The sequence below is a fragment of the Chlamydotis macqueenii genome, chromosome 28, assembly GCF_036417535.1.
Source record: "Chlamydotis macqueenii isolate bChlMac1 chromosome 28, bChlMac1.mat, whole genome shotgun sequence".
NCBI classification, from domain to species: Eukaryota; Metazoa; Chordata; class Aves; order Otidiformes; family Otididae; genus Chlamydotis; species Chlamydotis macqueenii.
Genome location: NC_141583.1, coordinates 1102564 through 1115887, shown reverse-complemented (window position 1 = coordinate 1115887; position 13324 = coordinate 1102564). Strand labels below are relative to the sequence as shown.

Sequence of the window (13324 nt, the reverse complement as noted above, 5' to 3'; positions counted from 1 at the left end):
ATATTGGATATATCCAATGGCTGTGTGCTGAAAGTAATAACAAGTTGAGATGAAAATTAGTCTATGGTACTCTTGAATCTCACTTTATTTTAAGAAAGTACTATTTTATTTTTACTGATTGGCTAGTATTTACTGAGAATGTTTTGTCCAAGAAAAGCCTTTCACTGAAAGGTTCTCCTCCTTCTGCCTGTTTAATCCTCCCTCTCCCAACACTGCCTGGTCTCGTGGCCCTTTTTGGGAAAGGTCGGGGAAGGGACTGAAGCTTGCAGGGCCCAGCTTGAGAGCCCTGCCCCATGAGTGCCTGGGATTTGTGAAGAGCCCAGAGAGCTGAGATGGAGAAGAAAGGCTCCTGCCTTTAGGGCACAAGGAGCTCTCTGTCCATGCTGCTGATCTCCAAGCTCACATGGCTTGAGGCAAGGACACTGCTGCCATGAGTTCCCAGGAGCTCAGCAGCCAACCTCCTGGCTTGTACCACACCAGTCCTGCATCTCCTTGGCTCAAATTCCTCTCTTTTGCTGAGGAAAGCTCTCTTTCCTCCCAGCTAGTTCAGCCCAGGGCAGCTCCTGGGACAGCTTTACAAAACATAGATGGCCTGGTTTCCTCTCCATTTCTCTTCTGCTCAACACAGGATCCTTGCTCTCACGTACAGCCTCTAAGAGGTACTTCAGATTAAATCAGACACGATCACAGCTGAACACCTGAGCTCCCACTGCCAATTTTTCCACCAATTCTGGCATTGCCAGGCAGCCAGCAGCCAATTAGATGCGTAGTGTGTCAGACAGCAAATGCCTAGCCCAAGATAACAAGATTGGTGAGAGCTATTAGCACCCAGCTAACACGTTTACATAGCTTCTACATGGGCTGGATGCCTGTTCAGGGTGAGCTCATGTCTGATTGCGAAATAGTACACAGAGACAGCCTTGCTGTCAGTGTCTAGTGCTTTATGGGAGTTATAGGAACGGAGGGAGCTTACTGCATTCGTTACTCAAGGATCAGTCTCAGAAAACCTCTAATTATTTGTTTGCATTGATGGCATTGGCACATAATTCGGGAGCACTCTGTTTTATGTGCTGAGTGGCATTAAAAAGGAGGGGATCAAGGTTTAAGACTGGAAAAACAAGGCGGCTTAACTGATGGGAGTAACAGTAACGGTATGATCTTCAGTAATAGAGCTCAAAGCCAGACCTGCTGACTATGGAGAAAAGATCTGGTGTTGCAGAGACTATAATCAGAAAGAAGTGACAGAAGAGGAAAAACTATCTGAGTAGCCCCAAATAGGTGACGATAAGGTAGAAAGAGATTGCATCCTCTCGAGTGACTCCATTGTAACTCCAGAATACCAGAGAGTAGTGGTAATACAAGGAAAACCAGTAAAAACAAGGAGAAGAGTACAGCCAATTTCCCTTTTACTGCCAACGTTTCACTACTTCTCCAAAAGACAGAGTCAATCCAAGAAATTTGGCCTTCTATAAGAAGGCCAAATATAAATACTAGCTAAGATTGAACCCTATAATTTATGTATATTATGGCACAAATATAGACACGTACATGTACATATAAGTATGGAAGCATATTTTTAAGAGGATTCTGTAGTTGAAACAACTGTTCCCAATTAATTGCTACATATCAATAATTGTGTAATTACTTGCCAATATTAAGGAAAAGACATTCCCAGAGGTCAGACCCACTCATGTGGACCTGGAGAAGAGAAACAAGGAATCGCCTCTTCTCTCCTAAGAATGATAAGATGCATGACACCCACTGTTGAAACATGGAGAATTTGACATCCCATGACTGATAGGCATCCACCCCCGGGCTCTTCCCGACTTGGCACAAGGAGGGAGGGAGACAGCACTTGGATGCAGGAAACCTTTATTGTGCCCAGAGGGGCAGGAGACGTTGGCAGAGAGACGCTGGGCAAGAGCCAGGCAGGCTGGTGGCCACGTGTTGGAGGAGGCAGAAGGATCTTGAACAGAGCATGGCTTCTGGCTCAGGGTGCCTCCTTGGTGCAGCATTCCAGATGCCCAAGACTTGGTCCAGGAGCCCCGCAGAGCCTTTTGGGTCCATCTCCTGTCCCGTCTCTGAGCTGGGAGGAGAGGGAAAGTGGGGAGAGCAGAGGGCAGGGAAGGGCCAAGGGTGTGTGGCAGTGGCAGCTGCCCAGGAGTTGGCTGGGGAGGCTCAGCGCTCCTCAGGGCCTGGTGTGCGCCAGCTCAGCCGTGCAAGGGTGGCGGTGTTGGCATGGGGGCGGGGGGCTGGGCTGGGTCTAGCAGGGCCCGCAGGTGTCCCACAGCTTCTTGGTGTAGCGGGGCAAGACACAGGGGCTGCAGGCAGGAGAAGCGTAGGGTCTGCCAAAGGTGCAGAGGCCCCCCGAGCCCTGCGTGGCCCCGGCTCCGTACAGGCCCCCCAGCCCCAGGGAGCCCCCAAAGGCGGGTGCTCCGGAGGAGCCCACCACGGCTTGCTGGGGGAAGGAGCTGAGGATGGGGCCGGGGAAGGTGACGACGACGGGTGGCGGCTGGATGAAGGCCGAGGAGTCGGGGCACTGGCGGGCGCACAGCTCGTTGCAGCTCTCGGCGATGGGCTGGGGCACGGCCACACTGGTTTTCGGTGGGCACAGGTCGTAGCAAGACATCTCGGCACGGGATGTGCTGGTGCTCTGCAAGAGGGCAGAGGGTGCAATGAGCAGCAGAGGGAAGCGCCTCAAGCAGAGGGGCCGGGGCCAGAGCAGGGAGCCGGGAGGAGAAGCGCTCGCAGACTTACCCTGTTCCCTGAGGAGAAGGTGGCCAGAGCAGTGGTTGGCAGAGCCTGACAGAGGCAGAGCTTTTATACCGGCCCCACCACTGCTCAGCACCACCTGGGCCAACTGGCAGAGGCGGCACTCCCTCCTGCTGAGGAAGATGGGGCTGTTTGGCTGCTGCCCCTCCCTGAGTCAGCATCCCCTCGCCACCCCAGCACATGCCACTGGCGAGCCTTTCCTCCCCTTCCTCCTCTGTGGGCAGCCCGACAGCAACCACCTTCCCCGGCAACAAAGCTCCAGGGACACTGTCCAGGGGCCAGTGCGGCTCGGCCAGCGCTGGCAGCAGCCTGTGCCCCGTGGGCCCAGCTGGGGATCTGTGCTCCTTGCACGCGGAGGAAGAGCTCGCGGGGTCTTTCTCCCCCAGCCCTGCAGAGGCCCATGGCCAATGCCCGCAGGCGGATGGGAGCCGGAGCCGTTGGGCCGGCGAGTGATGCATGGTGCTGAGCAGGCAGTGCCCAAGAGGAGTGCCTTTGATTTGTGCTTTCGTAACCTCGCGCCTCTCGAGATAGTAGCCACACGGCGTACGTCATGCAGTGGCTGGCGTGCGGGCGGCCTCTGCAAGGCCTCCTTCTTGGCCTGCGCCAGCAGCCTGCTCTTCCCTGTTGCTCTGCAAAGAAGGCACGGGGCTGCCCAGAGACCAAGCCCTTGGCAAAGAGCTCTGGCATGCGGGGCGCTTGCAGTCAGCCTTTGTCACACTGCGTGCCCTCTTACGCAGCACGATAATGAGAAGCGAGCGGGGCCCATTTGGCCCTGAGGTGGCAGCTGGCAAGTGTCCCAGCAGGGGAATTGCAGAGCTGATAGAGCGGGTTGGGGCTGGGGAGAAACCGGTGTCAGCAAAACAGCCCCGTGCCACGCAGGGAGGAGGCAGGCGCTCGGCCGCCGCGGGCCACGTGCCCCCAGCGCGGCCACATCCTCCCCGCACTCGCCTGCCCGCCATAAAAGCGCTGCCCTCGCCCGGCACTGCCATCCACTGCTCCTGCCTCGCTCTGCTCAGGAAAAGGGTAGGTGGGTGCCTGCGGGTCTGTGCCTCCTGTGGCAGAGGCCGGCGCGGGGCCTTCCTGGCCAGGAGGGCTCTGAGAGCAGCGGGCGAGCTGGCAGCAGGCTTGGGCGGCCAGGCTGCTCGGAGCCAAAGCGGGAGGAGTAAGGAGTCCTGTGACCAGGACACCAGAGCCAGGCCCTGCTCAGGCTCTTGGGGAGGACTTGTGCTGTGCCCTCTGCGTGCAGAGCGAGGGCCAGGCGGGCGCTGCGCGGAGCAGGACGCTCAGGGGGGCTGGCTGGGCACAGCGGACGCGGCGGGCAGTGTGGCCAAGCTGGTGGCCCTGGCCCCTCCAGCTGCCGGGCAGCCCTGGGAACAGGGCACTGCTCGGCGCGGGGATCTCCTCCTCGCTTCTGACGCTTGTCCCTGGCTCCTGTGTTCCAGGCTCAGCTCTCTCACACCAGGATGTCTTGCTACGACCTGTGCCCACCGAAAACCAGCGTGGCCGTGCCCCAGCCCATCGCCGAGAGCTGCAACGAGCTGTGCGCCCGCCAGTGCCCCGACTCCTCGGCCTTCATCCAGCCGCCACCCGTCGTCGTCACCTTCCCCGGCCCCATCCTCAGCTCCTTCCCCCAGCAAGCCGTGGTGGGCTCCTCCGGAGCACCCGCCTTTGGGGGCTCCCTGGGGCTGGGGGGCCTGTACGGCGCCGGGGCCACGCAGGGCTCGGGGGGCCTCTGCACCTTTGGCAGACCCTACGCTTCTCCTGCCTGCAGCCCCTGTGTCTTGCCCCGCTACACCAAGAAGCTGTGGGACACCTGCGGGCCCTGCTAGACCCACACCCAAAAACCCCACAGCCCCTGGGCCCCTTCAGCCTCACCTCTCTCCCTTCTTTTCTCCTTCCTCTCTCTCCGTACCGCCTCTCCTCCTCCTTGCTCCTGCCCCTGCCCACATGCACCACTCCACCCTCGGCCCACAGGCCACTTGCTTGTCTCTGCAACAGCCACCAACCGGGAGAAGCCTGAAGGAACACCTCTCTTGAAGCCCATGGGGACAACCTGCCTGCCTTTGCCTCGTGCCTTTTTCTACATTGCAATAAAACCAGCCTGCATGTCACACGTGCCTCTGCGTTTCTCCTTCCAGAGCCCAGCCTGGGCTCTAGGCTTCACTCGCCCTCAACACAGGCTGCTCCCCTGCCAGTGGCACATGGAGCCCTGGGGCCTTTGCACACCTCCAGCCCCCTTGCGCATGACGCAACCCCCATCAAGTCCAACCATGCCAAGGGCACGGTCCTGCGCGTGGGTCGGGGCAATCCCAGGCACAAATCCAGGCTGGGCGGAGAATGGATGGAGGGCAGCCCTGAGCAGAAGGACTTGGGAGTGACGGTGGACGAGAAGCTCAACATGAGCCGGCAATGCGCCCTTGCAGCCCAAAAGGCCAACGGCATCCTGGGCTGCACCAAGAGGAGCGTGGCCAGCAGGTCAAGGGAGGTGATTCTCTCCCTCTACTCTGCTCTGGTGAGACCTCTCCTGCAGCACTGCGTCCAGCTCTGGAGCCCCCAACATAAGAAGGACACGGACCAGTTGGAGAGGGTCCAGAGGAGGGCCCCTGAGAGGATGAGAGGGCTGGAGCAGCTCTGCTGTGAGGCCAGGCTGAGAGAGCTGGGGCTGCTCAGGCTGGAGAAGAGGAGGCTCCGGGGAAACCTTGTAGCCGTCTTCCAGTACCTCAAGGGGACAAACACAGGAAAGATGAGGAGGAACTCTCCAGTAGTGCCTGTTGGGACAGGACAAGGGGTAATGATTGCAAAACAGAGCGGGGGTAGATTTAGACTAGACATTAAGAAAAGATTTTTTACACTGCGGGTGACAGAACACTGGCCCAGCTTGCCAAGAGAGGTCGTGGATGCCCCGTCCCGGGAAACATTGCAGGTCATGTTGGACGGGGCTCTGAGCAACCTGGTGTGATTGAAGATGTCCCTGCTCTTTGCAGGGGGGTTGGACTAGATGACCTTGAAAGGTCCCTTCCAGCCCAAAACATCCTATGATTCTGTGAGGGCGCTTGCTGCAGGGGCTGGCATCCAGCCCTTTGTGCCTCCATGGCTCTACTTCAGGCCCTGGGGGAGAGAGCAAAGTGGAGGCTTCCCCTCCCTCTTCCCTGTCCCCTTCACCTCCCCTGTTCTTTCCCCTTCTTTTTCCCCTTTCTCTCCTTCATCTCCCCCTTCTTATTCGCCTTCCCCTTCTCTTTCCTCTCCTTCCCCAGCCCCTTGCCCCTTCCCATTTCCCTCTCCCCTTCCCCTTCTCCCTCTCAGCACAGACCAACACACTCGCTGCTCCTCGCCTCTGCGCCGCAGACCTTCAGTCACAGAAGCCGCAGCCTCATTCCTCTGCCAGGAGCCTTTGCAGGGCAGCTGCTCACGCTGGCCCCTTCAGCAGGCTCGCCCAGAGCCGGCTGCTCAGCACCCTGTCCAGACGGCTTTGCGCGGCTCCAAGGACGCAGACTCCGCAGCCTCCCGGGCCAACGTGGACAGTGCCCAGTGAAAATAAGAAAGAGCTTTGGGATGTTGAGGCGCAGCCTTCTGTGCTCCAGCTGCTGCCACTGCCTCTTCTCCTGCACTGGACACCTCCAAGAAGAGCCTGGCTCCATCTTCTTGATGCCTTCCTCTCAGGCATACCTGCATCCTCCCTCTCCCAACACCACCCACCCTCACCTCACCTGCCCATCTCAGTCAGCACCAGCACCTGACCTCCCACGGCTGATGGGCACCCACACCCGGGCTCTTCCCGGCTTGGCACAAGGAGGGAGGGAGACAGCACTTGGATGCAGGAAACCTTTATTGTGCCCAGAGGGGCAGGAGACGTTGGCAGAGAGACGCTGGGCAAGAGCCAGGCAGGCTGGTGGCCACGTGTTGGAGGAGGCAGAAGGATCTTGAACAGAGCATGGCTTCTGGCTCAGGGTGCCTCCTTGGTGCAGCATTCCAGATGCCCAAGACTTGGTCCAGGAGCCCCGCAGAGCCTTTTGGGTCCATCTCCTGTCCCGTCTCTGAGCTGGGAGGAGAGGGAAAGTGGGGAGAGCAGAGGGCAGGGAAGGGCCAAGGGTGTGTGGCAGTGGCAGCTGCCCAGGAGTTGGCTGGGGAGGCTCAGCGCTCCTCAGGGCCTGGTGTGCGCCAGCTCAGCCGTGCAAGGGTGGCGGTGTTGGCATGGGGGCGGGGGGCTGGGCTGGGTCTAGCAGGGCCCGCAGGTGTCCCACAGCTTCTTGGTGTAGCGGGGCAAGGCGCAGGGGCTGCAGGCAGGAGAAGCGTAGGGTCTGCCAAAGGTGCAGAGGCCCCCCGAGCCCTGCGTGGCCCCGGCGCCGTACAGGCCCCCCAGCCCCAGGGAGCCCCCAAAGGCGGGTGCTCCGGAGGAGCCCACCACGGCTTGCTGGGGGAAGGAGCTGAGGATGGGGCCGGGGAAGGTGACGACGACGGGTGGCGGCTGGATGAAGGCCGAGGAGTCGGGGCACTGGCGGGCGCACAGCTCGTTGCAGCTCTCGGCGATGGGCTGGGGCACGGCCACACTGGTTTTCGGTGGGCACAGGTCGTAGCAAGACATCTCGGCACGGGATGTGCTGGTGCTCTGCAAGAGGGCAGAGGGTGCAATGAGCAGCAGAGGGAAGCGCCTCAAGCAGAGGGGCCAGGGCCAGAGCAGGGAGCCGGGAGGAGAAGCGCTCGCAGACTTACCCTGTTCCCTGAGGAGAAGGTGGCCAGAGCAGTGGTTGGCAGAGCCTGACAGAGGCAGAGCTTTTATACCGGCCCCACCACTGCTCAGCACCACCTGGGCCAACTGGCAGAGGCGGCACTCCCTCCTGCTGAGGAAGATGGGGCTGTTTGGCTGCTGCCCCTCCCTGAGTCAGCATCCCCTCGCCACCCCAGCACATGCCACTGGCGAGCCTTTCCTCCCCTTCCTCCTCTGTGGGCAGCCCGACAGCAACCACCTTCCCCGGCAACAAAGCTCCAGGGACACTGTCCAGGGGCCAGTGCGGCTCGGCCAGCGCTGGCAGCAGCCTGTGCCCCGTGGGCCCAGCTGGGGATCTGTGCTCCTTGCACGCGGAGGAAGAGCTCGCGGGGTCTTTCTCCCCCAGCCCTGCAGAGGCCCATGGCCAATGCCCGCAGGCGGATGGGAGCCGGAGCCGTTGGGCCGGCGAGTGATGCATGGTGCTGAGCAGGCAGTGCCCAAGAGGAGTGCCTTTGATTTGTGCTTTCGTAACCTCGCGCCTCTCGAGATAGTAGCCACACGGCGTACGTCATGCAGTGGCTGGCGTGCGGGCGGCCTCTGCAAGGCCTCCTTCTTGGCCTGCGCCAGCAGCCTGCTCTTCCCTGTTGCTCTGCAAAGAAGGCACGGGGCTGCCCAGAGACCAAGCCCTTGGCAAAGAGCTCTGGCATGCGGGGCGCTTGCAGTCAGCCTTTGTCACACTGCGTGCCCTCTTACGCAGCGCGATAATGAGAAGCGAGCGGGGCCCATTTGGCCCTGAGGTGGCAGCTGGCAAGTGTCCCAGCAGGGGAATTGCAGAGCTGATAGAGCGGGTTGGGGCTGGGGAGAAACCGGTGTCAGCAAAACAGCCCCGTGCCACGCAGGGAAGAGGCAGGGGCTCGGCCGCCGCAGGCCACGTGCCCCCAGCGCGGCCACATCCTCCCCGCACTCGCCTGCCCGCCATAAAAGCGCTGCCCTCGCCCGGCACTGCCATCCACTGCTCCTGCCTCGCTCTGCTCAGGAAAAGGGTAGGTGGGTGCCTGCGGGTCTGTGCCTCCTGTGGCAGAGGCCGGCGCGGGGCCTTCCTGGCCAGGAGGGCTCTGAGAGCAGCGGGCGAGCTGGCAGCAGGCTTGGGCGGCCAGGCTGCTCGGAGCCAAAGCGGGAGGAGTAAGGAGTCCTGTGACCAGGACACCAGAGCCAGGCCCTGCTCAGGCTCTTGGGGAGGACTTGTGCTGTGCCCTCTGCGTGCAGAGCGAGGGCCAGGCGGGCGCTGCGCGGAGCAGGACGCTCAGGGGGGCTGGCTGGGCACAGCGGACGCGGCGGGCAGTGTGGCCAAGCTGGTGGCCCTGGCCCCTCCAGCTGCCGGGCAGCCCTGGGAACAGGGCACTGCTCGGCGCGGGGATCTCCTCCTCGCTTCTGACGCTTGTCCCTGGCTCCTGTGTTCCAGGCTCAGCTCTCTCACACCAGGATGTCTTGCTACGACCTGTGCCCACCGAAAACCAGCGTGGCCGTGCCCCAGCCCATCGCCGAGAGCTGCAACGAGCTGTGCGCCCGCCAGTGCCCCGACTCCTCGGCCTTCATCCAGCCGCCACCCGTCGTCGTCACCTTCCCCGGCCCCATCCTCAGCTCCTTCCCCCAGCAAGCCGTGGTGGGCTCCTCCGGAGCACCCGCCTTTGGGGGCTCCCTGGGGCTGGGGGGCCTGTACGGCGCCGGGGCCACGCAGGGCTCGGGGGGCCTCTGCACCTTTGGCAGACCCTACGCTTCTCCTGCCTGCAGCCCCTGCGTCTTGCCCCGCTACACCAAGAAGCTGTGGGACACCTGCGGGCCCTGCTAGACCCACACCCAAAAACCCCACAGCCCCTGGGCCCCTTCAGCCTCACCTCTCTCCTTTCTTTTCTCCTTCCTCTCTCTCCGTACCGCCTCTCCTCCTCCTTGCTCCTGCCCCTGCCCACATGCACCACTCCACCCTCGGCCCACAGGCCACTTGCTTGTCTCTGCAACAGCCACCAACCGGGAGAAGCCTGAAGGAACACCTCTCTTGAAGCCCATGGGGACAACCTGCCTGCCTTTGCCTCGTGCCTTTTTCTACATTGCAATAAAACCAGCCTGCATGTCACACGTGCCTCTGCGTTTCTCCTTCCAGAGCCCAGCCTGGGCTCTAGGCTTCACTCGCCCTCAACACAGGCTGCTCCCCTGCCAGTGGCACATGGAGCCCTGGGGCCTTTGCACACCTCCAGCCCCCTTGCGCATGACGCAACCCCCATCAAGTCCAACCATGCCAAGGGCACGGTCCTGCGCGTGGGTCGGGGCAATCCCAGGCACAAATCCAGGCTGGGCGGAGAATGGATGGAGGGCAGCCCTGAGCAGAAGGACTTGGGAGTGACGGTGGACGAGAAGCTCAACATGAGCCGGCAATGCGCCCTTGCAGCCCAAAAGGCCAACGGCATCCTGGGCTGCACCAAGAGGAGCGTGGCCAGCAGGTCAAGGGAGGTGATTCTCTCCCTCTACTCTGCTCTGGTGAGACCTCTCCTGCAGCACTGCGTCCAGCTCTGGAGCCCCCAACATAAGAAGGACACGGACCAGTTGGAGAGGGTCCAGAGGAGGGCCCCTGAGAGGATGAGAGGGCTGGAGCAGCTCTGCTGTGAGGCCAGGCTGAGAGAGCTGGGGCTGCTCAGGCTGGAGAAGAGGAGGCTCCGGGGAAACCTTGTAGCCGTCTTCCAGTACCTCAAGGGGACAAACACAGGAAAGATGAGGAGGAACTCTCCAGTAGTGCCTGTTGGGACAGGACAAGGGGTAATGATTGCAAAACAGAGCGGGGGTAGATTTAGACTAGACATTAAGAAAAGATTTTTTACACTGCGGGTGACAGAACACTGGCCCAGCTTGCCAAGAGAGGTCGTGGATGCCCCGTCCCGGGAAACATTGCAGGTCATGTTGGACGGGGCTCTGAGCAACCTGGTGTGATTGAAGATGTCCCTGCTCTTTGCAGGGGGGTTGGACTAGATGACCTTGAAAGGTCCCTTCCAGCCCAAAACATCCTATGATTCTGTGAGGGCGCTTGCTGCAGGGGCTGGCATCCAGCCCTTTGTGCCTCCATGGCTCTACTTCAGGCCCTGGGGGAGAGAGCAAAGTGGAGGCTTCCCCTCCCTCTTCCCTGTCCCCTTCACCTCCCTTGTTCTTTCCCCTTCTTTTTCCCCTTTCTCTCCTTCATCTCACCCTTCTTATTCGCCTTCCCCTTCTCTTTCCTCTCCTTCCCCAGCCCCTTGCCCCTTCCCATTTCCCTCTCCCCTTCCCCTTCTCCCTCTCAGCACAGACCAACACACTCGCTGCTCCTCGCCTCTGCGCCGCAGACCTTCAGTCACAGAAGCCGCAGCCTCATTCCTCTGCCAGGAGCCTTTGCAGGGCAGCTGCTCACGCTGGCCCCTTCAGCAGGCTCGCCCAGAGCCGGCTGCTCAGCACCCTGTCCAGACGGCTTTGCGCGGCTCCAAGGACGCAGACTCCGCAGCCTCCCGGGCCAACGTGGACAGTGCCCAGTGAAAATAAGAAAGAGCTTTGGGATGTTGAGGCGCAGCCTTCTGTGCTCCAGCTGCTGCCACTGCCTCTTCTCCTGCACTGGACACCTCCAAGAAGAGCCTGGCTCCATCTTCTTGATGCCTTCCTCTCAGGCATACCTGCATCCTCCCTCTCCCAACACCACCCACCCTCACCTCACCTGCCCATCTCAGTCAGCACCAGCACCTGACCTCCCACGGCTGATGGGCACCCACACCCGGGCTCTTCCCGACTTGGCACAAGGAGGGAGGGAGACAGCACTTGGATGCAGGAAACCTTTATTGTGCCCAGAGGGGCAGGAGACGTTGGCAGAGAGACGCTGGGCAAGAGCCAGGCAGGCTGGTGGCCACGTGTTGGAGGAGGCAGAAGGATCTTGAACAGAGCATGGCTTCTGGCTCAGGGTGCCTCCTTGGTGCAGCATTCCAGATGCCCAAGACTTGGTCCAGGAGCCCCGCAGAGCCTTTTGGGTCCATCTCCTGTCCCGTCTCTGAGCTGGGAGGAGAGGGAAAGTGGGGAGAGCAGAGGGCAGGGAAGGGCCAAGGGTGTGTGGCAGTGGCAGCTGCCCAGGAGTTGGCTGGGGAGGCTCAGCGCTCCTCAGGGCCTGGTGTGCGCCAGCTCAGCCGTGCAAGGGTGGCGGTGTTGGCATGGGGGCGGGGGGCTGGGCTGGGTCTAGCAGGGCCCGCAGGTGTCCCACAGCTTCTTGGTGTAGCGGGGCAAGGCGCAGGGGCTGCAGGCAGGAGAAGCGTAGGGTCTGCCAAAGGTGCAGAGGCCCCCCGAGCCCTGCGTGGCCCCGGCTCCGTACAGGCCCCCCAGCCCCAGGGAGCCCCCAAAGGCGGGTGCTCCGGAGGAGCCCACCACGGCTTGCTGGGGGAAGGAGCTGAGGATGGGGCCGGGGAAGGTGACGACGACGGGTGGCGGCTGGATGAAGGCCGAGGAGTCGGGGCACTGGCGGGCGCACAGCTCGTTGCAGCTCTCGGCGATGGGCTGGGGCACGGCCACACTGGTTTTCGGTGGGCACAGGTCGTAGCAAGACATCTCGGCACGGGATGTGCTGGTGCTCTGCAAGAGGGCAGAGGGTGCAATGAGCAGCAGAGGGAAGCGCCTCAAGCAGAGGGGCCGGGGCCAGAGCAGGGAGCCGGGAGGAGAAGCGCTCGCAGACTTACCCTGTTCCCTGAGGAGAAGGTGGCCAGAGCAGTGGTTGGCAGAGCCTGACAGAGGCAGAGCTTTTATACCGGCCCCACCACTGCTCAGCACCACCTGGGCCAACTGGCAGAGGCGGCACTCCCTCCTGCTGAGGAAGATGGGGCTGTTTGGCTGCTGCCCCTCCCTGAGTCAGCATCCCCTCGCCACCCCAGCACATGCCACTGGCGAGCCTTTCCTCCCCTTCCTCCTCTGTGGGCAGCCCGACAGCAACCACCTTCCCCGGCAACAAAGCTCCAGGGACACTGTCCAGGGGCCAGTGCGGCTCGGCCAGCGCTGGCAGCAGCCTGTGCCCCGTGGGCCCAGCTGGGGATCTGTGCTCCTTGCACGCGGAGGAAGAGCTCGCGGGGTCTTTCTCCCCCAGCCCTGCAGAGGCCCATGGCCAATGCCCGCAGGCGGATGGGAGCCGGAGCCGTTGGGCCGGCGAGTGATGCATGGTGCTGAGCAGGCAGTGCCCAAGAGGAGTGCCTTTGATTTGTGCTTTCGTAACCTCGCGCCTCTCGAGATAGTAGCCACACGGCGTACGTCATGCAGTGGCTGGCGTGCGGGCGGCCTCTGCAAGGCCTCCTTCTTGGCCTGCGCCAGCAGCCTGCTCTTCCCTGTTGCTCTGCAAAGAAGGCACGGGGCTGCCCAGAGACCAAGCCCTTGGCAAAGAGCTCTGGCATGCGGGGCGCTTGCAGTCAGCCTTTGTCACACTGCGTGCCCTCTTACGCAGCGCGATAATGAGAAGCGAGCGGGGCCCATTTGGCCCTGAGGTGGCAGCTGGCAAGTGTCCCAGCAGGGGAATTGCAGAGCTGATAGAGCGGGTTGGGGCTGGGGAGAAACCGGTGTCAGCAAAACAGCCCCGTGCCACGCAGGGAGGAGGCAGGGGCTCGGCCGCCGCGGGCCACGTGCCCCCAGCGTGGCCACATCCTCCCCGCACTCGCCTGCCCGCCATAAAAGCGCTGCCCTCGCCCGGCACTGCCATCCACTGCTCCTGCCTCGCTCTGCTCAGGAAAAGGGTAGGTGGGTGCCTGCGGGTCTGTGCCTCCTGTGGCAGAGGCCGGCGCGGGGCCTTCCTGGCCAGGAGGGCTCTGAGAG

At 61.8% G+C, this 13324-nt stretch overlaps 5 protein-coding genes across 5 annotated transcripts; 2 read left to right on the top strand and 3 right to left on the bottom strand.

The window, feature by feature from the left end:
• Nucleotides 1-2263: 2263 nt before the first annotated feature.
• LOC147597229 (feather keratin 3-like) lies at nucleotides 2264-2629 on the bottom strand. The gene has a single exon (XM_086768166.1). The coding sequence runs from the start codon at nucleotides 2627-2629 to the stop codon at nucleotides 2264-2266; it is 366 nt and encodes a 121-aa protein (XP_086624292.1).
• A 1606-nt stretch (nucleotides 2630-4235) lies between these two features.
• On the top strand, nucleotides 4236-4601 carry LOC147597228 (feather keratin 3-like). The gene has a single exon (XM_086768165.1). The coding sequence runs from the start codon at nucleotides 4236-4238 to the stop codon at nucleotides 4599-4601; it is 366 nt and encodes a 121-aa protein (XP_086624291.1).
• A 2387-nt stretch (nucleotides 4602-6988) lies between these two features.
• LOC147597227 (feather keratin 3-like) lies at nucleotides 6989-7354 on the bottom strand. Its single transcript, XM_086768159.1, has one exon. It carries the CDS (start codon nucleotides 7352-7354, stop codon nucleotides 6989-6991), a length of 366 nt encoding a protein of 121 aa, XP_086624285.1.
• A 1606-nt stretch (nucleotides 7355-8960) lies between these two features.
• On the top strand, nucleotides 8961-9326 carry LOC147597226 (feather keratin 3-like). The gene has a single exon (XM_086768164.1). It carries the CDS (start codon nucleotides 8961-8963, stop codon nucleotides 9324-9326), a length of 366 nt encoding a protein of 121 aa, XP_086624290.1.
• A 2387-nt stretch (nucleotides 9327-11713) lies between these two features.
• On the bottom strand, nucleotides 11714-12079 carry LOC147597225 (feather keratin 3-like). The gene has a single exon (XM_086768158.1). It carries the CDS (start codon nucleotides 12077-12079, stop codon nucleotides 11714-11716), a length of 366 nt encoding a protein of 121 aa, XP_086624284.1.
• Between the last annotated feature and the right edge of the window lie 1245 nt (nucleotides 12080-13324).